This window comes from Scyliorhinus canicula, chromosome 1 (genome assembly GCF_902713615.1).
Source record: "Scyliorhinus canicula chromosome 1, sScyCan1.1, whole genome shotgun sequence".
Classification (NCBI taxonomy): domain Eukaryota; kingdom Metazoa; phylum Chordata; class Chondrichthyes; order Carcharhiniformes; family Scyliorhinidae; genus Scyliorhinus; species Scyliorhinus canicula.
Window position 1 is genome coordinate 238,383,821 of NC_052146.1, and position 25,675 is coordinate 238,409,495.

Consider the following 25,675-nt stretch of genomic DNA (forward strand, 5'->3'; position numbering starts at 1 on the left):
CGGTGGGTGTGGGCAATGGCATGTGGGAAGCTGGCCAGGTAAACTCTGGCTGGTATACCTTCAATGTGGTGGGGGGCCGGGGGGGGGGGGGGGGGGGGGGGGGGCGGAGAAAGAGAAGAAAGAGTCCTTCTTTTTTGACTGGCCCATACCCACAGTAGATACCCACTGGAGGCATGTGCTGCCCATGGGATGAAACCTGCCCTACATACTAACACCTCTCCCCCTCACTGGGGCCTGCCTGAATAGTTCCAGTGACCCTGCATTAATTGGGCTGGATACTTCCGCCACATATATACCAAGGTCCCTTTGTTTCTACACTTCCTTTTGAGTTTCTCCCTTTATTTTATCCTATCTCTCCATATTCTTCCTGCCAAAATGAATCACCTCACACTTCTCTGCTTTGAACTTCATCTGCCACTTGTCTACCCATTCCACCAATATGTCTATGTGCTTTTGAAATACAGGACTATTCTCATCACAGATGGCAGTGCTTCCAAACTCCGCATCAATCACAAATTTTGAACTCATGCCTGCACACCAGAGTCAAGGTGCCTAATATATATCAGGAAGATCAAAGATCCCAACACTGAACCCTTGGGATTTGAAGGAAATCAGCTATTTCTGATCAGTAAAAGACCATTTTAATGTAAATATTAAAGCCCAGTCTTGAAACCCATTTTAAAGAAAGGATTTCAGTATTCAGAACCTTAGGTCATGACAAAACACAAAACTTGAACAGAGGTACAGAACTTGACACGTCCACAAACTAGCTGAAGATAAATGCAACATTTTTACTCACAATATGAACTGACCATTGTTCGAATGAACAGAATTCAAAATTAGTTTCATATTAAAAATGAGCTGTACCAGTAATCAGATCAAGGTCCGAATTAGCACCATAGCAAAATGAATCCACCATTGTTCAGAATATGGATAAAATGTGGGTCAGCAGAAAACCAGTAAGAACCAGACTTGATTACAGCACAAAATCACATTCCATAGCACACACAAAAATTCAAACATGAAACATTTAAAACTTGCATTACACATTGAGAATTGACAATTAATGATCCGATCAAATGTATTTGAAATTCACCCAAACCAATCAGGACACCATAGAGGTAGGGACAGATGGCCTCAGACTGAAAACATTTTCCTTAAACATGAGAGTTCAGACAGCCATTTTCTATCCAGATCAATCTATACTCTTACTTGACTATTAGCTATCCTTATTTTCATATTTTCCCTTCTAAAACAGTTAAGTCTGCGCAAGCTGTCATTCCCTTAAGCAATAAACCATTTCTGTATTATTTTTGAAAGTTAAAATAGTTTTATAAATTACTTCTCTTTAAGTCTTTTGCTGGCAAGGCTTTACTGAGAATGGATTTGAGTTTCTCTCAATTGTAATCAATAGAAGCAATAAAAGATTCTTACTTCGCGTCCGAGAAGTATAACTCAAATTTCTACCGAGTTTTAATTTCTACCGAGTTTCAAAGTGTATGCGAGACTGCACTTGAACCGCATGGTAGATCTCTACTGGATTCATGATCCGCTATGGCAGGCACCAGCAGAAGATAAGACCATAAGACATAGGAGCACTTATCTCTCTCTTCTCTCTCTCCGCCCCCCCCCCCCCCCCCCCTCCTCCCTTGCTGGCGGAGACATGGGAGAATTCTGCCCACAGTTTTGCAACAACATGTTGATCATCAAATGTGGAATTGGAATAATGCATTCTTTTGCATTTCAAATAGAGGTGAAGCAGAATTTTGAAACTTCTTAACTCTTTGCCCCCAGAGTTTTAATTGGTACTTCAATTTTATCTTTGTCCTGTGAAAAATGTAATCGCTAAATAGACAGTTTCAAATTGTGATATCACAATCAAGGGTGAAATTCATCAAGGCGGGGTCGCTCAAAACTGGTGACAGCAAATCAACATCCCAATTCCCACGCAATTCGATTTCCGTTTCTACTGAAAATTAATTTCACCTCCATACAAAATCAATGGCTTTTAAACTTTATTGTAGGGATGGAACTACCTAAATAAATATCATTGCAAAGACTTCAATCAAGATGTTTTTCAAATTTGGATGTACTGACCTTTCCGCGACAGACAGAACGCACACAGTCCAAAAGTCGTCCCGTCTCCAACTGGAATGGTCGACATCGCTTCATTTCCTGATCCCACAGTTTTACTGCGCCTCCCTCTTTTGTCCTTTTGGAATTAAGAGCAAATCAATTATTTTCACAGAAAAATGCAAATAATTTTAACTCACGAGTTTCTCCATGTTAGGTTAGGGGCAACACGGTAGCACAGTGGTTAGCACTGTTGCTTCACAGCGCCAGGGACCCGGGTTCGATTCCTGGCTTGGGTCCTATCTGTGTGGAGTCTGCACATTCTCCCTGTGCCTGGGTGGGTTTCCTCCTGGTGCTTCGGTTTCCTCCCATAAGTCCCAGAAGACGTGCTTGTTAGGTGAATTGTACATTCTAAATTCTCCCTCAGTGTACCCGAACAGGCGCCGTAGTGTGGCAACTAGAGGATTTTCACAGTAACTTCATTGCAGTGTTAATGTAAGCCTACTTATGACCATAATAAAGATTATTATTAACAATATGTTACTGTGAAAATCCTCTAGTTGCCACACTACGGCGCCTGTTGCATTATCTAAAGCACAAAGATCTTTGAACCTGTTAATATTTACCATGGTTTAGGGGACTTCCGGTGGCGGCAATGCGGAGCTAAGCCACACGTTCGGCAGCTCCCGCTTTCGTAGGACTTGTGGGCTCTTTTAAGGGCCCCAAACGGCACTGATTCGATGATTCCCGGTGTGTAAAGAGGTCTGGAGAAATACCCCCCGGGATTTATGGTGCGTACCCGGAGTGGGGCGAGGAAAAAAACGGCAGCAGCTCCCCTGGAAAAGCGGGGGAAGGTGGACAAAATGGCAGCCGGTGGAGCCCCCGAGGAGTGGAGGCCCCGAGGAGTGGAGGCAGTGGGCGGAGGAGCAGCAGGCGGCCCTTCTGCGCTACTTTACGGAGCTGAAAGTGGAGTTGCTAGACTCTCTGAATGTTATGACAAGTAAGCTGCTAGAGACCCAGACAACCCAGGGTGCAGCGATCCTAGAGTTGCAACAGCAGGCCTCTGAGCGCGAGGATGAGGTCTCGGCCCTAGTGGGCAAGGTGGAGATGCACGAGGCGCTCCACAAAAAGTGGCAAGATCGTTTTGAGGAGACGGAGTTTCGGTCAAGGAAGAAGAACTTGTGGATCCTGGGCCTCACGGAGGGGCTGGAGGGGTCGGACCTGCCGGCTTATGTGGCCGTGATGCTGAACTCGCTGGTGGGGGCAGGATCTTTCCATCTGCCCCTGGAGCTGGAGGGGGCCCACAGAGTACTAAGGCGAATGAACCCCCGCGGGCGGTGCTGGTGCGGTTCCATCGGTTCAGTGATCGGGAGTGCGTGCTGCGGTGGGCCAAGAAGGTGAGAAGCAGCAAGTGGGAGAATTCAGTAGTGCGCATCTACCAGGACTGGAGTGCGGAGGTGGCCAAGCGGAGGGCCGGGTTCAACCGGACGAAGGCGGTGCTCCACAGCAGGCAGGTGAAGTTCGGCATGCTGCCGCCTGCGCGCTTGTGGGTCACCTACAAGGACCGGCATCACTATTTTGAGTCCCCGGAGGAGGCGTGGGCCTTTGCGCAGGCTGAAAAGTTGGACTCGAACTAGGGATTGGGGGACTGTGGGGGTTTTTTGTATCACTGTTTAGGCTGTTGCTGGCTATTCTGTTTTTTTTCCAGCTTTCGGAGGGTGTTGATTATGGTTTTGTGTTTTAAGGGGGTGTTGGGGTCTGTGGTTGTCTTTTTTGTGTGTACGGGGTTGGTGGATGGGTTGGGACTGCTATTTGGGAGCTGCGTTGAGGGGGTGGGGTGGGGCAGTGGGAAAGCGCGGGCTGTCCTCTGGTTTCCCGCGCTGCGGGACGAGGGGGGTGGAGCTAGAGGCAAGGGGCATGGATATCAGTTCCGTTTTCCCGCGTTGGAGCGGTGCCAAGGAGCTGTTGTTTGGGGGGGTGACCCCATATCAGGAGGGGTCGGACTTAGGGCAGGAGCTGCCGGGGTCAGCAGAAGTCAGCTGGCTCACGGGAGTACTATGGAGGGAGCGTCGCGGCTAGGAGGGGTCCTAGCCTGGGGGGCGGGGGGGGGGGGGGGGGGGGGGGGGGGGGGGGGAGACCGGGTTGCTGCTGGATTGGCCAGGGAGGTGCTGGTGCGGGCCGGGGGGGGGCAGTTCTATCGCCATGGGAAACGGGCCGAGTGGGGGGTGCTGGCCAGGGGCGAACAGTCGATGGGTTATGGCTAGTCGGCGGGGGAGGGGGAGGGGCGGGGTGCCCCCTGATCCGGCTGATCACGTGGAACGTGAGGGGGTTGAATGGGCCAGTTAAGCAGGCCCGGGTGTTTTCGCATCTGAAGGGGCTGAAGGCGGACGTGGCCATGCTTCAGGAGAGTCACCTGAAGGTGGCGAACCAGGTTCGTCTGAGGAAGGGGTGGGGCAAGTTTTCCATTCAGGGCTCAACGCGAAAACTGGGGGTTGCCGATCCTGGTTCGGAACAGAGTGGCGTTTGAGGCGTCGGAGGTGGTGGCTGATAGTGGCGGCAGATAGTGGCGGCAGATATGTGATGGTGAGCGGTAAGCTTCAGGGGGAGAGGGTGGTGTTAGTAAATGTATATGCCCCAAATTGGGATGATGCTGGTTTCATGAGGCGTATGTTGGGCCGCATTCCTGACCTGGAGGCGGGGGGGGGGGGGGGGACTTCAATACGGTGCTGGATCCCCCATTGGATCCCCCACTGGATTGTTCTAGTTCTAGGACAGGCAGGAGGCCGGCGGCGGCCAAGGTGTTGAGGGGGTTTATGGACCAGATGGGAGGGGTGGATCCCTGGAGGTTTGGGAGGCCGAGGACTCAAGAGTACTCTTTTTTCTCCCACGTGCACAGGGTTTATTCCCGTATTGATTTTTTCGTCCTGAGTAGGGGGCTGGTCCCGAGGGTGGAGGATACCTAATATTCGGCTATAGTGATTTCGGACCATGCTCCGCATTGGGTGGATCTGGAGATGGGGGAGGTGCGGGACCAGCGCCCGCTTTGGCGCCTGGACGTGGGGTTGCTGGCTGATGAGGAGGTGTGCAGGAGGGTCCGGGGATGTATTGAGAGGTACCTCGAGGCCAATAATACTGGGGAGGTCCGGGTGGGGATGGTGTGGGAGGCTCTGAAGGCAGAGATTAGGAGGGGAGCTGATTTCCATCCGAGCCCAGAGGGAGAGGGGGGAGAGGAGGGAGAGGGAGAGACTGGTGGGGGAGCTGCTGAGTGTAGATAGGCGATATGCGGAGGCCCCGGAGGAGGGATTGTTGGGGGAGCGGCGTAGCCTACAGGCCAAGTTTGATTTATTGACCACCAGAAAGGCGGAGACACAGTGGAGGAAGGTGCAGGGAGCGGTCTATGAATATGGAGAGAAGGCGAGCAGGACGCTGACGCATCAGCTCCGCAAGCGGGGCGCGGCTAGGGAGACTGGTGGAGTGAAGGATAGGGGTGGGAATGTGGTGCGGAAGGGGGTAGAGGTCAATGGGGTCTTCAGGAACTTCTACAGGGAACTGTACCGGTCGGAGCTGCCGGTGGTGGTGGGGGTGGGGGTGGGTGGGGGGGGGCAAGAGAGAGAGAGAGAAAATGGAGAGCTTTTTGAACAGGCTGCGATTTCCAAGGGTGCAGGAGGAGCAGGTGGAGGGACTGGGGGCGCCGATCGAGGTGGAGGAGCTGGTTAGAGGGATTGGCCACATGCAGTCGGGGAAGGCGCCGGGACCAGATGGGTTCCCGGTTGAATTTTATAAAAAAATATGCAGACCTGTTGGGCCCCCTGCTGGTTCGGAACTTTAACGAGGCATGGGAGGGGGGAGTTTTGCACCAGACGATGTCACGGGCGCTGATTTCCCTGATCCTGAAGCGAGATAAGGACCCTTGCAGTGTGAATCATATAGGCCAATTTCACTGTTGAATGTGGACGCCAAGTTGCTGGTGAAGATCTTGGCCACTAGAATAGAGGACTGTGTGCCGGGGGCGATACATGAAGATCAGACGGGTTTTGTGAAGGGGAGGCAGCTGAACACTAACGTGCGAAGGCTGCTAAATGTGATAATGATGCCGGCGGCAGAAGGAGATGCGGAGATTGTGGTGGCATTAGATGCGGAGAAGGCCTTTGATAGGGTTGAGTGGGGGTACTTGTGGGAGGTGTTAGAGAGGTTTGGGTTTGGGGAAGGGTTTATTAAATGGGTGAGGTTGCTGTATGAGGCCCCGATGGCGAGTGTAGCGACAAATAGGAGGAGGTCCGAGTACTTCAGGCTCTACCGTGGGACGTGACAGGGGTGCCCCCTGTCCCCCTTGCTTTTTACGTTGGCAATTGAGCCTCTGGCCATGGCGCTCAGGGAGTCGGGGAGGTGGAGGGGTCTGGTGCGGGGTGGGGAGGAGCACCGAGTGTCAGTTTATGCAGATGACTTGCTGTTGTATGTAGCAGACCCGGTGGGGGGAATGCCGGAGGTGATGGAGATTCTTGCTGAGTTTGGGAGTTTCTCGGGCTACAAATTGAACCTGGGCAAGAGCGAGCTGTTTGTTGTACACCCGGGAGATCAGGAGGAGGGGATTGGTAGACTCCCGCTAAAAAGGGCAGTGAGGAGTTTTAGGTACCTGGGGGTTCAGGTGGCTAGGAGTTGGGGGACTTTGCATAAGCTTAATTTTACTAGGTTGGTGGAGCAGATGGAGGAGTTTAAAAGGTGGGACATGCTGCCGCTGTCGTTGGCGGGTAGAGTACAGTCCGTTAAAATGACGGTGCTCCCGAGGTTTTTGTTTTTGTTCCAGTGCCTCCCCATTTTTATTCCGAGGGCCTTTTTTAGGAGGGTGAACAGCAGCATCACGGGATTTGGGCGCACGGGACTCCGAGGGTGAGGAGGGTCTTTTTGGAGCGGGGCAGGGATAGAGGGGGGCTGGCGCTGCCCAACCTCTCAGGGTACTATTGGGCGGATAATGTCTCGATGGTACGTAAGTGGGTAATGGGTGGGGAGGGGGCAGCATGGAAACGGATGGAGATGGCGTCCTGTGGAGGCATGTGCCTGAAGGCACTGGTAACGACGCCGTTGCCGCTCCCTCCAACGAGGTACACTACGAGCCCGGTGGTGGCGGCTACCCTCAAGATTTGGGGGCAGTGGAGGCGACACAGGGGGGAAGTGGGGGGCTCGGTGACGGCCCCGCTGCGGGGGAACCACCGCTTTGTCCCAGGGAACATTGATGGCGGGTTCCTGGGGTGGCACAGGGCGGGCATAAGGAAGTTGGGAGACCTGTTCATTGACGGGAGGTTTGCGAGCCTGGGTGAGCTGGAGGAAAAGTTTGAGCTCCCCCCGGGGCATATGTTCAGGTACCTTCAGGTCAAGGCGTTTGCTAGGCGGCAGGTGGAGGGGTTCCCTTTGCTGCCCCCGTGGGGGTAAGGGATAGGGTGCTTTCGGGGGTGTGGGTCGGGGATGGGAAGGTGTCTGACATCTACCAGGTGATGCAGGAGGTGGAGGAGCCTTCGGTAGAGGAGCTGAAGGCTAAGTGGGAAGTGGAGCTGGGGGAGCAGATTGAGGAGGGGACATGGGCGAACGCCCTGGAGAGGGTGAACTCCTCCTCTTCATGTGCGAGGCTTAGCCTCATCCAGTTCAAGGTACCGCACAGGGCTCATATGTCCGGGACGAGGATGAGCATGTTTTTTGGGGAGCCCAGCGAACCATGCCCATATGTTTTGGGCATGTCCGGCACTGGGGGAATTCTGGCAGGGGGTGGCGAGGACGGTGTCGAGGGTGGCAGGGTCCAGGGTCAAGCCAGGCTGGGGACTCGCGATATTTGGGGTTGGGGTGGAGGCGGGAGTGCAGGAGGCGAAAGAGGCTGGTGTTTTGGCCTTTGCGTCCCTAGTAGCCCGGCGGAGGATCTTGTTGCAATGGAAAGATGCGAGACCTCCAAGCGTGGAGACCTGGATCAATGACATGGCGTCTTCATTAAGCTGGAGAAGGTCAAATTCGCCCTGATGGGGTCGGTACAAGGGTTCTTTAGGCGGTGGTAGCCTTTCCTCGACTTTCTGGCTCAACGATAGGGAACTAGGTCAGCAGCATCAGCAGCAACCCGGGGGGAGGGGGGGGGGGGGAAGGTGGGGGGGGGGGGGGGGAAGGTGGGGGGGGGGGGGGAAAGGGGGGGGGAAGGTGGGGGGGGGGGGAAAGGGGGGGGGAAAGGGGGGGGGTTTCAGGGGGACATTGTTTATGTTCAATTTAATTTATTTTTAATTTATTTTGTTGTTCATTGGGTTTGGGGGGGGGTTCGTGATATGCGTTGTTACGGGTCCGGGGGGGTGTTTATTATTGTTATTATTATTGTTCTGTTGTTATACATTTTTCAAAACTTTCAATAAAAATTATTTTAAAAAATATATATATTTACCATGGTTTATATGCACTGCGCTTGAGTTTATATTATCAAAATAGATTTGATGTTTACCAGAATCAGCCATTCTTGTTACTTTGTGTATAATAATGTACCTGTCCAGGTTAATAATTTTTTTTAAATGATTTTTACTGAGTTTTTGATATACAAGACAAATATAAATATGAATAAACAGTAGAAGTTCAAAAAGAGAAAATAAGTAAAAAAAACTAAAACTACTTACACATAAATTGGCTTCAATTATTTACACAGATATATCATAGCTTCCCATTTTAAAAAAATTCTGAAATATTTGCAGTGGCAATTGTGATCACCTGCGTTTCACTTCCCGCGGGTTATCCTTTTGCTTTTCTTCCCTTTGATTCAGGTTATTGATGCACCTGCACCACCCCCACCCCACAACCAACCCCCCCACCCCCGCACACCCCCTTCCTTACTGTGTCATGGCTATTCCCTTCTGATCTTTGGCTTGCCAGTTGTTGGCTACAAACAGGTCTTGGAACAACCGAGTGAATGGCTCCCATGTTTTGTGCAAGCCTTCTTCCGACCATTGGATGGCGAATTTAATTTTCTCCATTTTTGGAGAAATTCCGACAGGTCGGACAGCCAGTCTGCAGCTTTAGGTGGTGTTGCTGACTTTCAGCCGAGCAGGATTCTCCAGTGGGCAATTAGTGAGGCAAAGGCAAGCCGTCGGCCCTCCTTCCCTGGGATAGATCTGTCTGTTCTGATATCCCGAAGACTGCCTATTCAGGCATGGCTCCACCTTCATCCCCACCATCTTGGACATTGTAGATTGGGATGGTTTTAAACAGGACGAGGAACCTGGGCAGTACGTTCATTTAGATTGTCTGCACCCTCCCCGCCAGGGTGAGTGGGAGTGTGTTCTATCTCTGCAGGTCCTTCTTAACTTCCTCCGCCTGTCCAGGTGCCGGCCTCCCCCCCTCCACCTCTGCGGCGATCGACGAGAATTCGTCGCCCACCACAAAGACTGAATTTATAGACTTAAATCTTGTAAATTTTGTTCAGTTTGCTCTGTATCTGCACGATAGACACCTTCCCATGAACATATGTACATTCATTCCCCACTTGTACATAGTTATGCATGCATATACAGCCACGTTCCAAAATTTATTTTAAAAGGGGCAGATGTCATGATATCCACTCATGTATATCATGCAGATAGGCAGTGATTGACACACAGGATAACCAATGAACACACACGGCACAGAACAACCAATCACCATATAGGACACCACCTTAAAGCCCACAGGACATTAAGGCTCTCTCTCTCTCATATGACACGGCCAGGGAGATAGTCGCAGTGCACAGGCCAATGAACATCATTACCATGTGATAGAGAGCTAGTCTGGTCAAGCCAGTTGGAGGTTATCAGTTAGGTTAATAGAGTGTCAACCCACAGCAGATTATGTACAGCAATCAACAGTTTCAATAAAACAGTGTTGGACCATCTCCTGTGTCGGAAGCCGGTTTCTCGTTTTACTGCATCCAGTTGCAGTTGATGTTAGACCAACACAGATAACACATCAGCGATGAACTCTGTTCCTAACCCAAAGACCTCCACTACCTCTAAGGGGGACTTCCATTCGACTCTATTGAAGGCAGTTTCAACGTCCAGGGAGACGATCACTGTGGTGAATGTATTGCTGTAACAATTCACCATGTGCTTATCTGTATTACGCTGTTGCTCATGTGGGCTCCACCTATGGACCATTGTATGGTATTACCTATAATGTAGCATGCTGGGGCCTGTGTGGGCTCCGCCCCGGACTCCACCCCTTGAGGGGAGGTATAAAGAGCAGTCGCCCTGTAGGCGGCTCCCACTAACAGACCAGTCGCAGGCAGGCACTGTTCTAGTTGATTAAAGCCACAGTTTACTTCTACTCCTGGTTTCGTGTGAATTGATGGTCGCATCAATCACCTCATGTATCTCGCCCTGGATGGGGTCATGATCACATTAAACAGGCGCCTGATGTTCGATGTTAGCTGTCTGCTCTTGGCAAAGCCTATTTGGTCTTCCGCAACCACCTCTCAAACAGTCCTCCAGCCTTTTCGCTAGGATCTTGGCCAGTATTTTTGCGTCTATGTTTAGAAGCGAGATGGGTCTGTAGGAACCGCATTAATTTGGGTCTTTGTCTTTTTAGATATCAGCAAGATTGAGGCTGGTGCTAGCGTAGGTGGCAGTGTGTCCCTCGCCAGCAAGTCTGTGAACATCTCCCGCAGGTGTGGGGCCAGCTGTCGCGAATCTTTTGTAGAAGTCTGCCAGCAATCCATCTGGTCCCGTAGCCTTCCCTGCCTGCATGGAGCTAATACTCTCCATGACCTCTCCCTGTCTAGCCGTGCTTCCAGGTCCTGTTTCGGGTCCTCCCCAAGACTAGCACATCCAGTCCATCAAGGAACTGCTTCATCCCCAAGTCCCCTGCAGCGGGCCCCGAGGTATGCAGCCCCTGATAGAAGGTCTCAAACACTTTGTTGACCTTGTCCGGTTCCGTTACTAAGTTGCTTCTGCTGTCCCTGATCTGTGCTACTTCCCTCGTGGCTGTCTGCTTTCTCAGCTGCTGAGCCAGCAGGCGGCTAACCTTACCTCAGTGCTCTTTCAGGAGCCCCACGTGCCTGGCGGAGTTGGTGCACTGCTTTCCTCGTGGAGAGCAGGTCAAAGTCCATCTGTAGCTTTTCCTCACCGCCAGGAGCTCTACGGTCCGGGCCTTGGAGTATCGCCGGTCTTGACATTGATCGTAATGAAGTGCTTTGAGAGGTTGGTCATGAGGCACATCAATATCATACTCCCAGAATGCCTAGAGCCATTGCAATTCACATACCATAGCAACTGGTCCACAGCAGACGCCATCTCCCTGGCCCTGCACTCATCCCTGGAGTATCGCGACAACAAGGACTCCTACATCAGACTCCTATTTATTAACTACAGCTCCATACTTCCAGCCAAGCTCATGTCAAAGCTCCAAAACCTAGGACTTGGCTCCTCATTCTGCAACTGGATCCTTGACTTTCTGACCCATTGACTGCAATCAGTAAAGATAAACAAGAACATCTCGTCCACAATAGTCCCCCTGAGTCCATAACCGTCTTTGTCACCGTGAACATCATCCTCTTATTTCGCAAAATGGCTACGTCCCGGCCCTCGTTCCGTAGCAGGACTAGTAGGTCTGTCCCACCCAGCTTTTCCTTACTTCTCCCTCAGGTGCTTCTCTTGGAGGAAAAACATGTCGGCTTTCATGTTTTTTAGGTAGGTGTAGACTCTGGATCTTTTCTCTGGGCCGTTAAGTCCCCTGATGTTCCAGGTGACTATCCTGATGGGGTTTTTTTGTCCCCCTGCTCCTGTGGGATCAGCCACTTACCTGGTGGATGCACCCTTACACTCCGGGGTTTACCTTTGTTAGGGGGCTGTCCACAATGGCCATGGTCACTGTTCTCCCCATGAGGTTGGGCCCCTGCGCTCTGGGGGTTTCTCTTTGTCCAGGGACACCCAACATGGCCACCAACTTTGAGTTCACCATGTGGATAGGCCCCTACACTCCGGGGTTTCCCTTTGTCGAGAGACCTTCCCAAGTGGTTGCTTGCAGCACTATTTTGTTCCAAGTCACCACGAGTGGCCTGTTGTCACCAATCTAATGACCTCCATAATGCATCGCAATTTGCAATATAGACATTGATTAGCTTTGCCGTGTTATTCCACAGCATGAACCTTACTATATATTTTGTTAATAATTGCCACACTGAGTTTTGAGTTTTTACAATTGGTTCCCCATATGTATCTTGACACGTAAATTAATGTGTCAGTTTTTATCTCACTGGTATAGAGAAGTAGACTTTTTACAGTAATGTTGGAGCTTTCGATGCTGGTTACAAAATCTAATTATTTTCATTCGTTTCACAAGTAGACCTAGAAAAGGGAGGTACATTCACATCTTAGGTGCCCCACTAATGAAATATCTGGCAAGGCAGATATGCCCATGGTTGGCTTATACAGGAGGTTGCTTGCATAAGCAAATTCGGAATGACACAGGTTATGAAACATTATTTGCAATCTTTAAGTACAAATGCATATCGCGTGCTCTGTGCATGCTCCATTCATTTGTACCAGGCAGAAAGTGGTCCAACTGGCAAACTTTAAAAGAACCATTACAGGATGCTTCACAAGAGGCGGGAAAACATTTTTGGAGGGGATCTGGAAGAGTAGCAATGTATGAATCCACCCCTTTATTGCACAGGAAACACATTTCTCACTGGAAGTGCACTGCATAATAAGGAAAGTTAAGTCGCCATAGTCCCAGATGACCATAGGCTGCTTTCCTCTTTGAGGGGGAAAGCTAACTGGTGTGGTAGCCACCTGAGCTAAACTGGCCCCCGGTACCTTGCACAAGGTAGATGAGCTGGCAGGAATTTACAGCCATTTACAGCCTAAGACTGTATTTGGCCATCTTAGAAGAAACCTAACTTGGAAAATATATATGCCATCTGATCCAGGCAGGAGCAATAAAGGAAGTAATTTGGTGGATAAAGTTACATTAAGTTTGTAACAATCCGAGTAAAGATATGGAAGGAAAGGAGCAATGCAGGGGAAGGTAAAAGATACCAAAAGATCATGAGATCGAGAACCATAAGATGTAATGAAATTTCAGTTGCATTAATTTGAAAGAAGATTGTTAAAGGTTTCTATAAATATGTTTTGGGAAAATGTATGACATAGAATTAGAATTAGAATTAGAACAGTACAGCACAGAACAGGCCCTTCGGCCCTCAATGTTGTGCCGAGCAATGATCACTCTACTCAAACCCACATATCCACCCTATACCAGTAACCCAACAATCCCCATTAACATTATTTTTTTTTTAGGACACTAAGGGCAATTTAGCCTGGCCAATCCACCTAACCCGCACATCTTTGGACTGTGGGAGGAAACCGGAGCACCCGGAGGAAACCCACGCACACACGGGGAGGACGTGCAGACTCCGCACAGACAGTGACCCAGCCGGGAATCGAACCTGGGACCCTGGAGCTGTGAAGCATTGATGCTAACCACCATGCTGGGAAATGAATGGACTCCTGAAGAACTCTAGGCGATATGATAATTAATGTATAAGAAATGGTAGATATCCTTTTTTTGGGGCATTTCTTCTGAAATAATTTACAGAATGCCGTCTCTTTATGGAGCTTGAATTTAAAGGGGGAAGGATTAAAAATTGATTGCTACTAGAAATATGTTGAAAGATGTGATAAGACTTACTATGAAAAGAAAAAGATTGAAAATCGCCTGACCCGAACAAACTTCAAAACAGAATGGGCGGAATTCTCCGCAACGCCCGACGCCGTCGTGAAACCCGGAGTATTTCACGACGGCGTCGGAGGCCGCTCCTCACCCCCTATTCTCCCCCCCCTCCCCCCGGGGGGCTAGGAGCGGCGTTCCATAAATCTCGGCTGCTGGGCCTTAACGCTGGCGTCAAGGTGGAGCACCGGCCGCGCCATTCGCGCATGCGCGGTTGCCGTCTTCCCCTCCGCTGCCCCGCAAGACGTGGCGGCTTGATCTTGCGAGGCGGCGGAGGGGAAAGAGTGTGTCCCTTGGAGACTCCGGCCCGACGATCAGTGGACACCGATCGCGGGCCAGTCCCCTCCCGAGCACGGCCGTGGTGCTCGATCCCCTCTCCGCCCCCACAGGCCCCATACTCACCTTTTGCACCATGTTCACGCCGTCAGCGACCAGGTGTGGTTGCCGCCGGCGTGAACAGGTTGGGAACGGCAGGCCTCTGGGCCGGAGAATCGCGGGTCGCGGTGAAAAACGGCGACCCGCGATTCTCCGAGCGCGACACGCCATTTGGGGGGGGGGCTGTTGGAGAATCGCGGGGGGTGCCAGAGCGGCCCTCCCGCGATTCTCCCACCCGCCGTGGGCGGGGAAAATCGCGCCCAATATTTCATGCAAATATAATCAAACGAAAAATATCATTTTTTAAAAGTTGCTCAATACAAGCATCCCTCACTGAATATTGTGTCCAGCTCTGAACACTGCACCATGTGGGGATCATCTTTGCCTTAAAGTACAAAGAATCGCACATCAATTGATAAATGATATTAGGAACTGGTGATGTGAGAAAATAATCAGGATACCAGGGATGTTTACCTTGTGTTAAAAAGTGACCATATTGTGCTACTTAGCATTGCTAATAGGGAAAACTGGTGGGGACAATCAGTAGCTGGGAGGAGGAAAAAGCCCATGTTGTTCTTCTTTTTCTCCCAACTCCATATTCAGGTAAGCATGTGCTGCTTCCTGGTGGTTAGCCCCACACTGTGCAGGACCCTAATTCAAATAAATATGATTCGACTTTTAAATGTTTCTGAATGTGCTCTTGCTGCCAGCTCATCTATCTTATGCAAGGTACCGGGGGCAAGTTTAGCTCAGTTGGTTACCACCACCAGTTAGCCTTCCCCCTCAAAGGGGTAAGCAGCCTATGGTCATCTGGGACTATGACTATAATTTACCTTGCTATGCAGTGCACTTCCAGTGAGAAATGTGCTTCCTATGCAATATACTGGGGCTTACCAGGATCTTCAGCATGAAAAAAGTAGGGTGTTGTACAGATAAATTTCCAGGTAGAATCCCTACAGTGCAGAAGGAGGCCATTTGGTCCATTGAGTTTGTACTGACTCTCTGAAAGAGAACTTTCAATCCCAATATGCCCTTAACCTAACCTGTACATCTTTTTGGACACTAGACGGCAATTTAACATGGCCAATCCACCTCATCTACACATCTTTGGACTGTGGGAGGAAACCAGAACACCCAGGGGACACCCACGCAGACACAGGAGAAAGTACAAACACCACACAGACAGTGATCCAAGGCCGGAATTGAACCCGCGTCCTTGGTGCTGTGAGACAGCAGTGCTAACCACTGTGCCACCGTGCTACCCCAATGGTTAAAGGAGTTAAATTTTTATTGGCGCCTCCAAACAAATCTTATAAATTATAGGTTGCAAACAGGATTCTTAGGTAACCAAGATAATTTATCGATAGAATTAAACACAATAAACACATGTCCATGTCAACTAGCAAATGGAGTGAAATAGTTTTTAAAGTGATGTGCTTTTATCAGGATGGATTTGGCGCTTGAAAAAGACAATAAAACATATAAAAATGTATCTTACGGTCTTTCCTTGCCTCCAGTGACAATCAAGCCATCCCTTAGAGTTGTGTACATCGTAAAAACAGGCCCTGTATGGGCTTTTGCTACAATACGAGTTAAAATATGATCCTTCCAGACATATACATCTCCGTTTATGGCACCAGTGAAAGTAAGATTGTTCTATAAATGAGTGGTATAAAAACAAATTGTCAAGAAGATAGTTGTGTCATGAGCCAGGAGGTGAAAGCAAATAAATTCTTCCATTTGTTTGCAAAGGTAATAATAAATCTTCATACTGTGGTTTGCCACAATTTTGTCTTGTCCATCAATGGAAAATTATATTTCATCAACTGCTTAATTGCTGTTTTGTCTGAAATCATTAATAACATAGTCAATCTCTTGGATTGTTTCAAACAGGAATCAAGAATTGGGGCACAAAATTTGGAATTGTGGTACTCCTAGAGATACTGAAGCCTAGAAGCCAGACTATCCAAATTGGGCGCACTGCTCCTTGCGCAATGATACAGGATTAACCTCATACTGAAGACACCTCTAGGTGGCAGCGATCATAATACTATTGGAGAAGAGAAGAGTTTGTCCATGACATGTACTTTAAACTTAAGTAAGGGCAATTATGAGGCTATGAAAGTGGAGCTGGCTAAAGTGAACTGGTAAATATAGTTAAGGAATAGGGTAATAATAGAGGTTCAGTAACAGACATGTAAAGGGATATTTTGGAATACACAGAATAGACACAGTCCAATAACAAAGAAAAATTCCAAGAGGAGGGTCCACCATCCATGGATAACTAAAAATGTGAAAGACAGCATCAAACTTAAGATAAAGCAAATAATTGCGCAAAGACGGCTGGCACATCAGAGATTGAAAAGAATATAAAGAACAGCAAAGAATGACAAAACTATTAGTAAGGAGGAAAACATTAGAGTACGAGAGAAAGCCAGCTAGTAATAAAGATGGATAGTAAGAGCTTCTTTAGATATTTAAAAAAGAAAAGAGTTAAAAAAGTGAGCATTTGTCCTAGAGAGTGCAACTGCAGAATGAATAATGGAAAGTAGGGAGATGGTGGATGAATTAAATAGATATTTTGCATCGGCCTTCTATGCAGGGAACACAAGTAGTATCCCAGAATGCAAATCAGGAAATAGAAGGAAAGGAGGAACTCCGGAAAATTACAATCCCCAAGGAAGTGGTATTGAGCAAACTGCTGAATCTGCAGGCTGACAAATCTCCGGGTCAGATTGGACCTCACCCTAAGTTCTTGAAAGAAGTGGCTAGTAAAATAGTTTATGCATTGGCTTTAATTTTCCAAAATTGCCTAGATTCAGGAAAAGTTTCATGAGGTTAGAAATAGTGACTGTAACTCCTTTGTTGAAAAAGAGAGGAGACAGAAAGCATGAAACTATAGGCCAGTTAGCTTAACATCTGTCATAGGGAAAATGTTAACAGCCATTATTAAAGATGATATAGCCCGGCACTTAGAAAAATTCAAAGCAATCAGGCAGAGTCAACCTTATTTTGTGAAAGGGAAATCATGTTTAACCAATTTATTGGAGTTTGTTGAAGGAATCACATTTGCTGTGGATAAAGAGGAATTGGTGGACGTACTGTACCTAGATTTCCAGAAAACATTTGATAAGGTGCCACATCAAAGATTATTATGGGAAATAAAAGCTCATGGTGCTGAGCCTAACATGTTGGCATGGACAAAAGATTGGCTAGCTAACAGGAAATAGTTGGCATAAATGGGTCTTTGGTTGGCAGGATGTGACAAGTGGTGTGCCACAGGGATCATTGCTGGGCTTCAACTTTTTAGAATTTATATAAATGACTTGGATGAAGGGATTAAAGGTATGGTCATTAAAATTGCTGACGGCACAAAGACGGGTAGGAAAGTAGATTGTGACGAGGATGTATGGAGGCTACAAAGGGACATATATAGGCTAAATGAATGGGCAAAGATCTGTCGAAGTATAATGTGGGCAAATTGAAATTTTTCATTTTGGCAGGAGGAATAAAAAAGAAGCTTATTATCTAAATAGTGAGAGATTGCACAGCTGTGAGTTTCAGAGGGGTCTGTGTGTCTAGTGTATGAATCAGAAAAGGCTAATACACAGGCACAGCAAGTAATGAGGAAGAATGTTATCAGTTGTTGTGAGCAGAATTGATTACAAAAGTAGGGAGGTTATGTTTCAGTTATACAAGGCATTAGTGATACCACATCTGGAGTATTGTGTACAGTGATGGTCTGCTTATTTAAGGAAAGATATAAAATGCATTAGAAGCAGTTCAGAGGTTTACTAGACTAATACCAGGAATGGGTGGGTTGTATCCTTTGGAATTTAGAAGAGTAAAAGGCAACTTGATTGATACCTTTAGGAGGGGGTCTTGACAGGGTGAATGTGGAGAAGATGTTTCCTCTTGTGCGGGAGAATCTAGAACTGAGGGTCACTGTTTAAAATTGGGGGAATCACTGCTTAAAAATAACGGGTTCCTCATTTAGGACAGAGATGAGGAGAGTTTTTTTCTGAGGGTCGTGAATCTTTGGAATTCTCTTCTTCAGAGGCAGTGAAAGAAGAGTCTTTGAATATTTTTAAGGCAGAGCTAGATAGATTCTTCATTAACAAGGGGGTGAAAGGATATTGAGAGTAGGCAGGAACTTGAGGTTGAGGTTACAATCCAATCAGCCATGATCTTACCGAATGGCGAGCAGGATTAAGGGACTGAGTCATCTACTGCTCTATGTTCTTATGTCCTGCAACCACTTCTAGTATAATTCCCCATGCTCGGAAAAGTGTTCAGATGTACATGCACCAGAAACCTCTGAACTTGTACTGTCATGATGACAGATTTCACAAACTTGGCTTATGTAGATCCATTCAACATATCTGCTTGACATTCACCAAACAAATTGTGTTCAGTTGCAGGAGGGATTTAGCATTTGGGTTATTTAAAGCACTGGCCACCGTCTTGCAGGTAAGATAATTTAGGATAACTTCTGCTAATGTACAGTTTCTGTCAAAACTGTAGAACGTTTTTGGAGTTATTGTGATGAGTTCTGGGATTTGTCATCAAATGGTCCTGCATACCGGAATGGAGGGCAGGATTTGGTGATCTTCCCACAAAACGGCTACAACAAACATGTGGTAGTTGCTATGCCTCTGAGTCAGCAGAAGGAAGATGGAACAGACGTTGCAAAGACGGCAGCTTTGTGTGACCCCCCTGCCAAGTTAGAGCTAGATTCCTCCATGCTCCTTGCAGTGACAGGAGGCTGTTTGGCAGACTAGCAAAGGTACCTAACATCTCGGTGTGCAACCTCATCAGCGTTCTCCTGTATGCTGCCCCATCAAGTCCTTTGAAGTAGACCCCATCTGTAATCTCATCTTCCAGTGGGCTGATACACAAACCAATATTTCCCTCTGGCCTGGCTGCAGTCAACCTGTGCCCAGTGTCTCAACACAAGCAGATCACAACTCCATAATTGCTTCTAAGCTGTGTGCAGTACCAGTATTTGAGCTGGTGATTATAAATGTCAGACCAAGTGAAGGGGTCTTTTCATAAGTGCAGTGCTGTTGCTCTGTCTCTTCCTTCTGAATGTGCTGTGGCTAGGCAGGCAGTTCTCTGGTGTCTGAAATTAGAAAATTAGAAAGAGAAAGAACGGAGGTGAAGGAAAGGATTGTGTGGAGAGGAAAGCATGAGGCCTATAGTTATATCATCTGCAGCTGGTTCATAATGCCAGATAGCAGACTGAGCATGAACTGGGAGTTGAGAGGAAACATAAGGCAGGAATATTTTCATTGTCAATGTTTTCAGTGACCGTAGCTGGTTCCATGATGAGGAGAACCACCTGCTCTGTTGGCCTCAAGAGATGCAGATGTCGTCTCCCCCCGCCACACCTCCCCACCCCGTTTGGTGATATGCCGGACATAGCTAAATAACTGGAAGTACGTGGAATCAGCAGAAGCTGGTATGTATGTGAGGGTGTAATGGACAACACGAATTTCAGCCTGAGCCTGAGCAGAGGCTGCTAAAGGGTGAGTAATAGATCTGGGGTGCACTGAGCAGTGTGAGAGTTTGGTGGTGGGCTGGATAGGAGATGTTATATGAAGATGCATTTGTTGACCTTGATCACACGTGAGATCAGAAGACATCTTGTGCACAACAGCCAAATCCCCCCGCTTCCAGGAATTAGCCTTCCTTCTAATCTTTTTTGAGTGGAAATGAGGACCTCTTGGTCTTCCTGAGAAACTATAGGACTTTCCATGCAGGGATTACAACAAGCAAATTCTGATGTGTTTGCATGCGGGTCCCTGATGGTGGGGTCCTTCATTAAAAAACAATCAGCGTCTGATTGAGGGATTCAGCACCAGAGAGGGGGCTGATGGCCACCCCGGCCTTTGGGGCCGTCCACCCATTACCCAATTCCCACCCCCGCGACTCTCCTTCCTGCTTCCTTCTATCACTTACCTGTACCTGAATTCCTCCGTGATTCGAGGCCTCGGATGGGTGCAGTACTGGCATAAGCCACCACCGTCCCAATGGCTCTGCTCAATACAGAAGAACTACTGGCCTCTGATTGACTTGTAGCGCTGGGAGTGGGACCCACATTTAAATCTGATGGCAGAATTCTGAAACCTACAGAAAATCTAGTTCCAGGTATGCTGATATCATTTAACCCATATTTTAAAGTCATAAATTCTATCCTCATTTTTATATAATGCTATGGCTGAAATTCTTGTAGTCCAGTACACCCTCACATACTTATGCTTATGTATACTTCACAGCCTGTACTGCAAAAAAACTTCTACATCCCAACCAAATCTGCTTCCCCAGTTAACATTAATGATGTTGTCACGGGGCAGGGGCTGGGGGCAGGCCCAGGAAAGGGATGGCTGACCGGCGGGGGGAGGGGCACGGTGCCCCCCAACTAGGCTGGTCACATGGAATGTTAGAGAGCTAAATGGGGCCACTGAAGAGGGCAAAAGTGTTCATGCATCTGAGGGCTTTAAAGGCGGACGTGATAATGTTGCAGGAGATGCATCTGAAGGTAGCAGACCAGATTAGGTTGAGGAAGAGCTGGGTTAGTCAGGTATTCCACTCAGGGCTAGATACCAAGACCGGGTGGGGAATATTGTTTCAGATGGGGGAGGTTGCTACGTTATGGTTAGCGGTAAGCTGGAAGGGAGGAAGGTGTTCCTGGTCAACATATATACGCCCAACTGGGATGATGTGGATTTCATAAAGAGGGTGCTGGGGAAGATACCCGACCTGGATTCCCACAAGCTGGTTATGGGAGGTGACTTCAATACAGTTATGGATCCAGGCCTGGACCGGTCGTGCTCATGAACGGGCAGAGTGTCAGCAATGGGAAAATAGCTGAGGGAGTTCATGGAGCAGATGGGGGGGTATCGACCCGTGGAGGTTTAGAAAGACGACCGGGAAGGAGTTCTTTTTCTTGCACGTCCATAGGGTCTCCTCCTGGATCGATTTTTTAATACGGAGTAGGGATCTACTGACAGGGGTGGTGGATGCGCAGTATTCGGCAATTACCATCTTCGACTATGCCCCGCATTAGGTTGAGCTTCAGGTGAGTGAAGAGAGCTTCCAGCGCCCGCAGTGGAGGCTGGATGTGGGACTGCTGGTGGACGAAGGGTTGTGCGAGAGCGTGAGGAAAGTGTATACAAAACGATGTAGGGGAAGTCTCAGCAGCGGTGGTGTGCGAGGCGCTTAAGGCAGTGGTGAGAGGGGAGCTGATTTCAATCCGGGCTCACAGGGATAAGACGGACAGGGCAGAAACGGACCGACTTAGCGGAGATCCTGCAGATTGACAGGAGGTATGCGGGGACCCCGAGTGCGGAGCTCTTTAGGGAACAGAGGAGGCTGCAGGCGGAGTTTCGGGTGGTGTCCATGGGTAAGGCAGTGGAGCAGCTCAGAAAGGCAAGGGGTGCGGTAAATGAACATGGAGAGAAGGCCAGTAGGATGCTGGCTCAGCAGCTCAGAAAGAGGGAGGCGGCTAGGGAAATAGGTAAAGTTGTGGATGGAAGCAGTAACTTGGTAGGGGATGCGGCGGGTGTGAACAGAGCTTTCAAGGACTTTTATAGCAAACTCTATAGCTCGGAGCCCCCTGTGGGGCCTGAGGAGATGAGACGCTTCTTAGACGGCCTGACATTCCCAAAAGTGGGCAGGGAGCTACTGGAAGGGCAGGGCGCCCCGATCAGAGCTGAGGAGATATTTGAGGGCTTAAAGGCCATGCAGTCAGGTAAAGCCCCGGGGCCGGATGGGTACCCGGTAGAATTTTATATAAAGTTGTCCGGGATATTGGGGCCGCTGCTGGTCAAGGTTTTTAATGAGGCAAGGGACAGACGGGTGCTGCCCCAGACGATGTCGCAGGCTACCATCTCCTTGATTTTAAAACGGGACAAGAACCCGGAGTCGTGTGGGTCTTATAGGCCGATCTCCCTTCTTAACATGGATGCTAAACTGCTGGCAAAGCTTTCGGCCACTAGGATTGAGGATTGTGTGCCAAGTGTTATTAGGGAGGACCAAACAGGGTTCGTTAAAGGTAGGCAACTGGTGGCGAATACAAGATGATTGCTCAATGTAATCATGATGCCCCCAGAGGGAAAGGAGGTGGAGGTAGTGGTGGCAATGGACGCGGAGAAGGCATTTGACCGGGTAGAGTGGGACTACTTATGGGAGGTGCTGAGACGGCTTGGATTTGGGGTGGGTTTCATCGACTGGGTCAGGCTGCTATATCAGGCCTTGGAGGCGAGTGTGAGGACAAACAGGATGACTTCCAACTATCTTAGACTGCACCGCGGGACGAGACAGGGGTGCCCCCTCTCTCCACTGCTGCTTGCGCTAGCTATAGAGCCGCTGGCAATTGCTCTGAGGGCTTCAGAGGGTTGGAAGGGGCTGGCTCGGTGGGGGGTGGAGCATAGAGTTTCATTGTATGCAGATGACCTGCTCTTGTATGTTTCAGACCCGATGGCAGGAATGGACGAAATCATGGCAACCCTGGAGGAATTCGGCCGGTTTTCGGGGTACAAATTGAATATGACAAAAAGTGAAATGTTTGTAGTTCAGGAGAGGGGCCAAGGGGACCGGCTGAGGGAGCTGCCGTTCCGGTTAGTTGGGGACAGTTTCAGGTACCTGTGAATACAAGTGGCGCGGGATTGGGGTCAACTACATCAGCTGAGCCTGTCCCGGCTGGTAGATCAGATGCGAGGGGAGTTCTGGAAGTGGGATGAGCTCCCGATGTCATTAGCTGGGAGAGTACAGTCAGTTAAAATGACAGTCCTCCTGAGATTCTTATTTGTGTTCCAGTGTCTTCCCATTTTCATTCTACGTTCCTTTTTTAAGAGGGTAAGCAAGATCATTTTGGGCTTTGTATGGGCGGACAAGTCCCCGCGAGTGAAGAGGGTGATGCTCGAGCGGAACCGGGGGGGGGGGGTCGGCTTGGGAACCGGTTGAGGCAGCCTCATGTAGAGGTACCAGTTTGGGCGCGCTTCACCACCAGTCCGGTAGTGGTGGCGGCCCTTTGGATCTGGGGACAGTGGAGGAGGCACGTGGGAGCAATGGTTTGGTCCCCGATATGTGACAACCATTGGTTTTCCCCGGGGAGGTTGGACGGGGGGTTTCGGGTATGGCAGAGGGCGGGGATTGAGCGGATGGGAGATTTGTTTCTGGAAGGGAGATTCCCTACCTTGATGGCGCTGGAGGCCAAGTTTAGGTTGATGAGGGGGAATGAATTTCGGTATATTCAGGTGCGGCACTGTTTGCGCAGGCAGGTGCCATCTTTTCCACTCTTGCCACTAAGGGGGATCCAAGATAGGGTAGTGTCTAGAGGATGGGTGAAGGAGGGAAGTGTCTTGGATATTTACAAGGAGCTCTTGGGTGCGGAGGAGATGCAGACCGAGGAGCTGAGGCATAAATGGGAGGAGTTGGGAGGGGAGATTGAGGAAGGCCTGTGGGCTGACGTGCTCAGCAGGGTTAATGGGACTGCAACATGTGCCAGGCTCAGCCTGATCCAATTTAAGGTCGTCCACCGGGCCCACATGACAGTGTCCCGGACGAGCAGATTCTTCGGCGTAGAGGACAGATGTGTAAAGTGTCTGAGAGAACCGGCAGACCATGTCCACATGTTTTGGGCGTGTCCCAAACTTAGGAGATACTGGCAGGGGTTTGAGGACGTCATGTCTAGCGTATTGAACACAAGGGTGGCAATGAGTCCAGAGGTGGCGATTTTTGGTGTTTCAGTGGCCCCGGAAGTCCAGGGGGAAAAAGAGGCCGTCGTTTTGGCCTTTGCTTCCCTGGTAGCCCAGAGACAGATACTTCTAGCTTGGAGGGACTCAAAGCCCCCAAAGTCGGAAGCCTGGCTGTCAGACATGGCGAGTTTCCTGGGCTTGGAGAAAATCAAGTTCGCCTTGAGAGGGTCGTTGTTAGGGTTCGCCCATTCATTGACTTCTTTGCAGAGAACTAATCGTCAGCTGGGGGGGGTTGGTTACGGGAATGTGGTATAGGGGACAATTAGGCAGATCTGGGTGGGACGGGCTACGGCAATTGCACTATGTACTTTGTTTATTGTACAGTCCTTTTATTTTCTCGTTCTGTAATTCTACTGTTTACAATGCCAAAAAATACCTCATTAAAATTGTTTATTAAAAGAAACATTAATGATGTCATAAATATTCTTAACACAAGAGAAGCAGGAATTTACAATGAAAGAAGATAATATACAAAAGCGGAAAAAGGAAGTAAGGTTTTTTGATAGGAGATACTTATAGACATAAGAATTTTGATATCATACAGATTTCTAATGCTATTGATAATAAAAAACATTAAAAAAAAAAGGGACATCTGTACTCCTGTTCAAGTTTTATTGCAGGACGAGTCTTAGATTAGAAACACGTGATTAACAAAAATATAATGCTTAGTTTTCTGGTATTCAAGTTCATTTGTTTCTTATAGCATTTTTAAACACTACTTACTGCACCATAGGCAACGGATAGCATGGTTTGCATCCTTGCGTCGTTCACCGTTCCAATGCTCCCTTTCTTGGAAAGTAATGCTCCACCAGCCAAAGTCCAAAATTTTATATGTTTTATCCCCACAGAAACAAATTGTGTATCTGAATCTGGACGAAACTCAAGCACAAAAATCCTCTCACTATGGGTACTTTTGTTAGAAACTCTGACACCTAAGACAAAAGAAAAATAACATTATTAAAAAATGTTCCAGTTTGCTATGAAGTACTTAGTTATTTTTGACAGCAGCCTATACCAGGGCAAAACAAACATGGACTAAATATTATCTTTTTAAAAAGAGTTTTATCTAACTTGAGCAACAATGTTGTTCACGTTATTTGCCTAATTGCACACTTTTTCCACAACATCACTCGATTCTTACAAATAAATCTAAAGTTGCAGCATCACTCTTCTGATCAAATGTGACTTATCATTGTAAATTATTGCAAAATGACTAAGCATATAGCTGCTTGGACTGATAAGTTTTTATAGAAGAGGTGTGGTTAAGGTCTAAAGCTTGGCTTATCTAGAAGTCTCATTCATCAACTGAAACTCAAGACCCCCTTAGATTTCACCTGCTCCACTTCCGGTGTGCATCATGAAGTGAGTGAGCACACATGAGGCAGCTCCTGCCTAAGGTTGCAGAAAAGAGCTCTTTTTTGGGCAGCACGGGTTGGAATTTCGATGAAAAGGCGTGGGTGAATGTTCAAGGAGTATTTTCCCCCAGGAATAGGATGTTTCTTGGTTATCAGACCTTCAGAAACAGTGCAAGATTTGTCTGAACAGCAACAAACAAAAGCCTCTACAAGCATGCTAGCGGGGGAAGGGCCAGCTTATAGGTCTCAAGCTGACCTGAGGGCCTTTATGAAAGCTGAATTCTAGCAGCAGAGGGAAGAACTGTGAAAAGATCTCACCAAGGCCATTGAAGAAGCGGAGACGGACTTCCGGTAGCGGTGATGCGGAGCTGAGCCGCACGTTCAGTGGCTCCCACT

The 25,675-nt window shown here is 48.5% G+C and overlaps 1 protein-coding gene across 8 annotated transcripts in view; it reads right to left on the minus strand.

Moving 5' to 3' along the window:
- LOC119972713 (echinoderm microtubule-associated protein-like 6) overlaps positions 1–25,675 on the minus strand; it is a 528,500-nt gene that overhangs the window by 96,227 nt on the left and 406,598 nt on the right. For 7 of the 8 annotated variants that reach the window (XM_038809940.1, XM_038809924.1, XM_038809915.1 and 4 more), the window contains 3 exons: positions 24,648–24,856; positions 15,662–15,819; positions 2,098–2,212 (listed from right to left, as the gene is read on the minus strand). In XM_038809940.1, coding sequence (XP_038665868.1) covers positions 2,098–2,212; positions 15,662–15,819; positions 24,648–24,856 — 482 coding nt within the window. The remainder of the gene's footprint in view (positions 1–2,097; positions 2,213–15,661; positions 15,820–24,647; positions 24,857–25,675) is intronic. The other variant, XM_038809962.1, reaches the window with a different exon arrangement.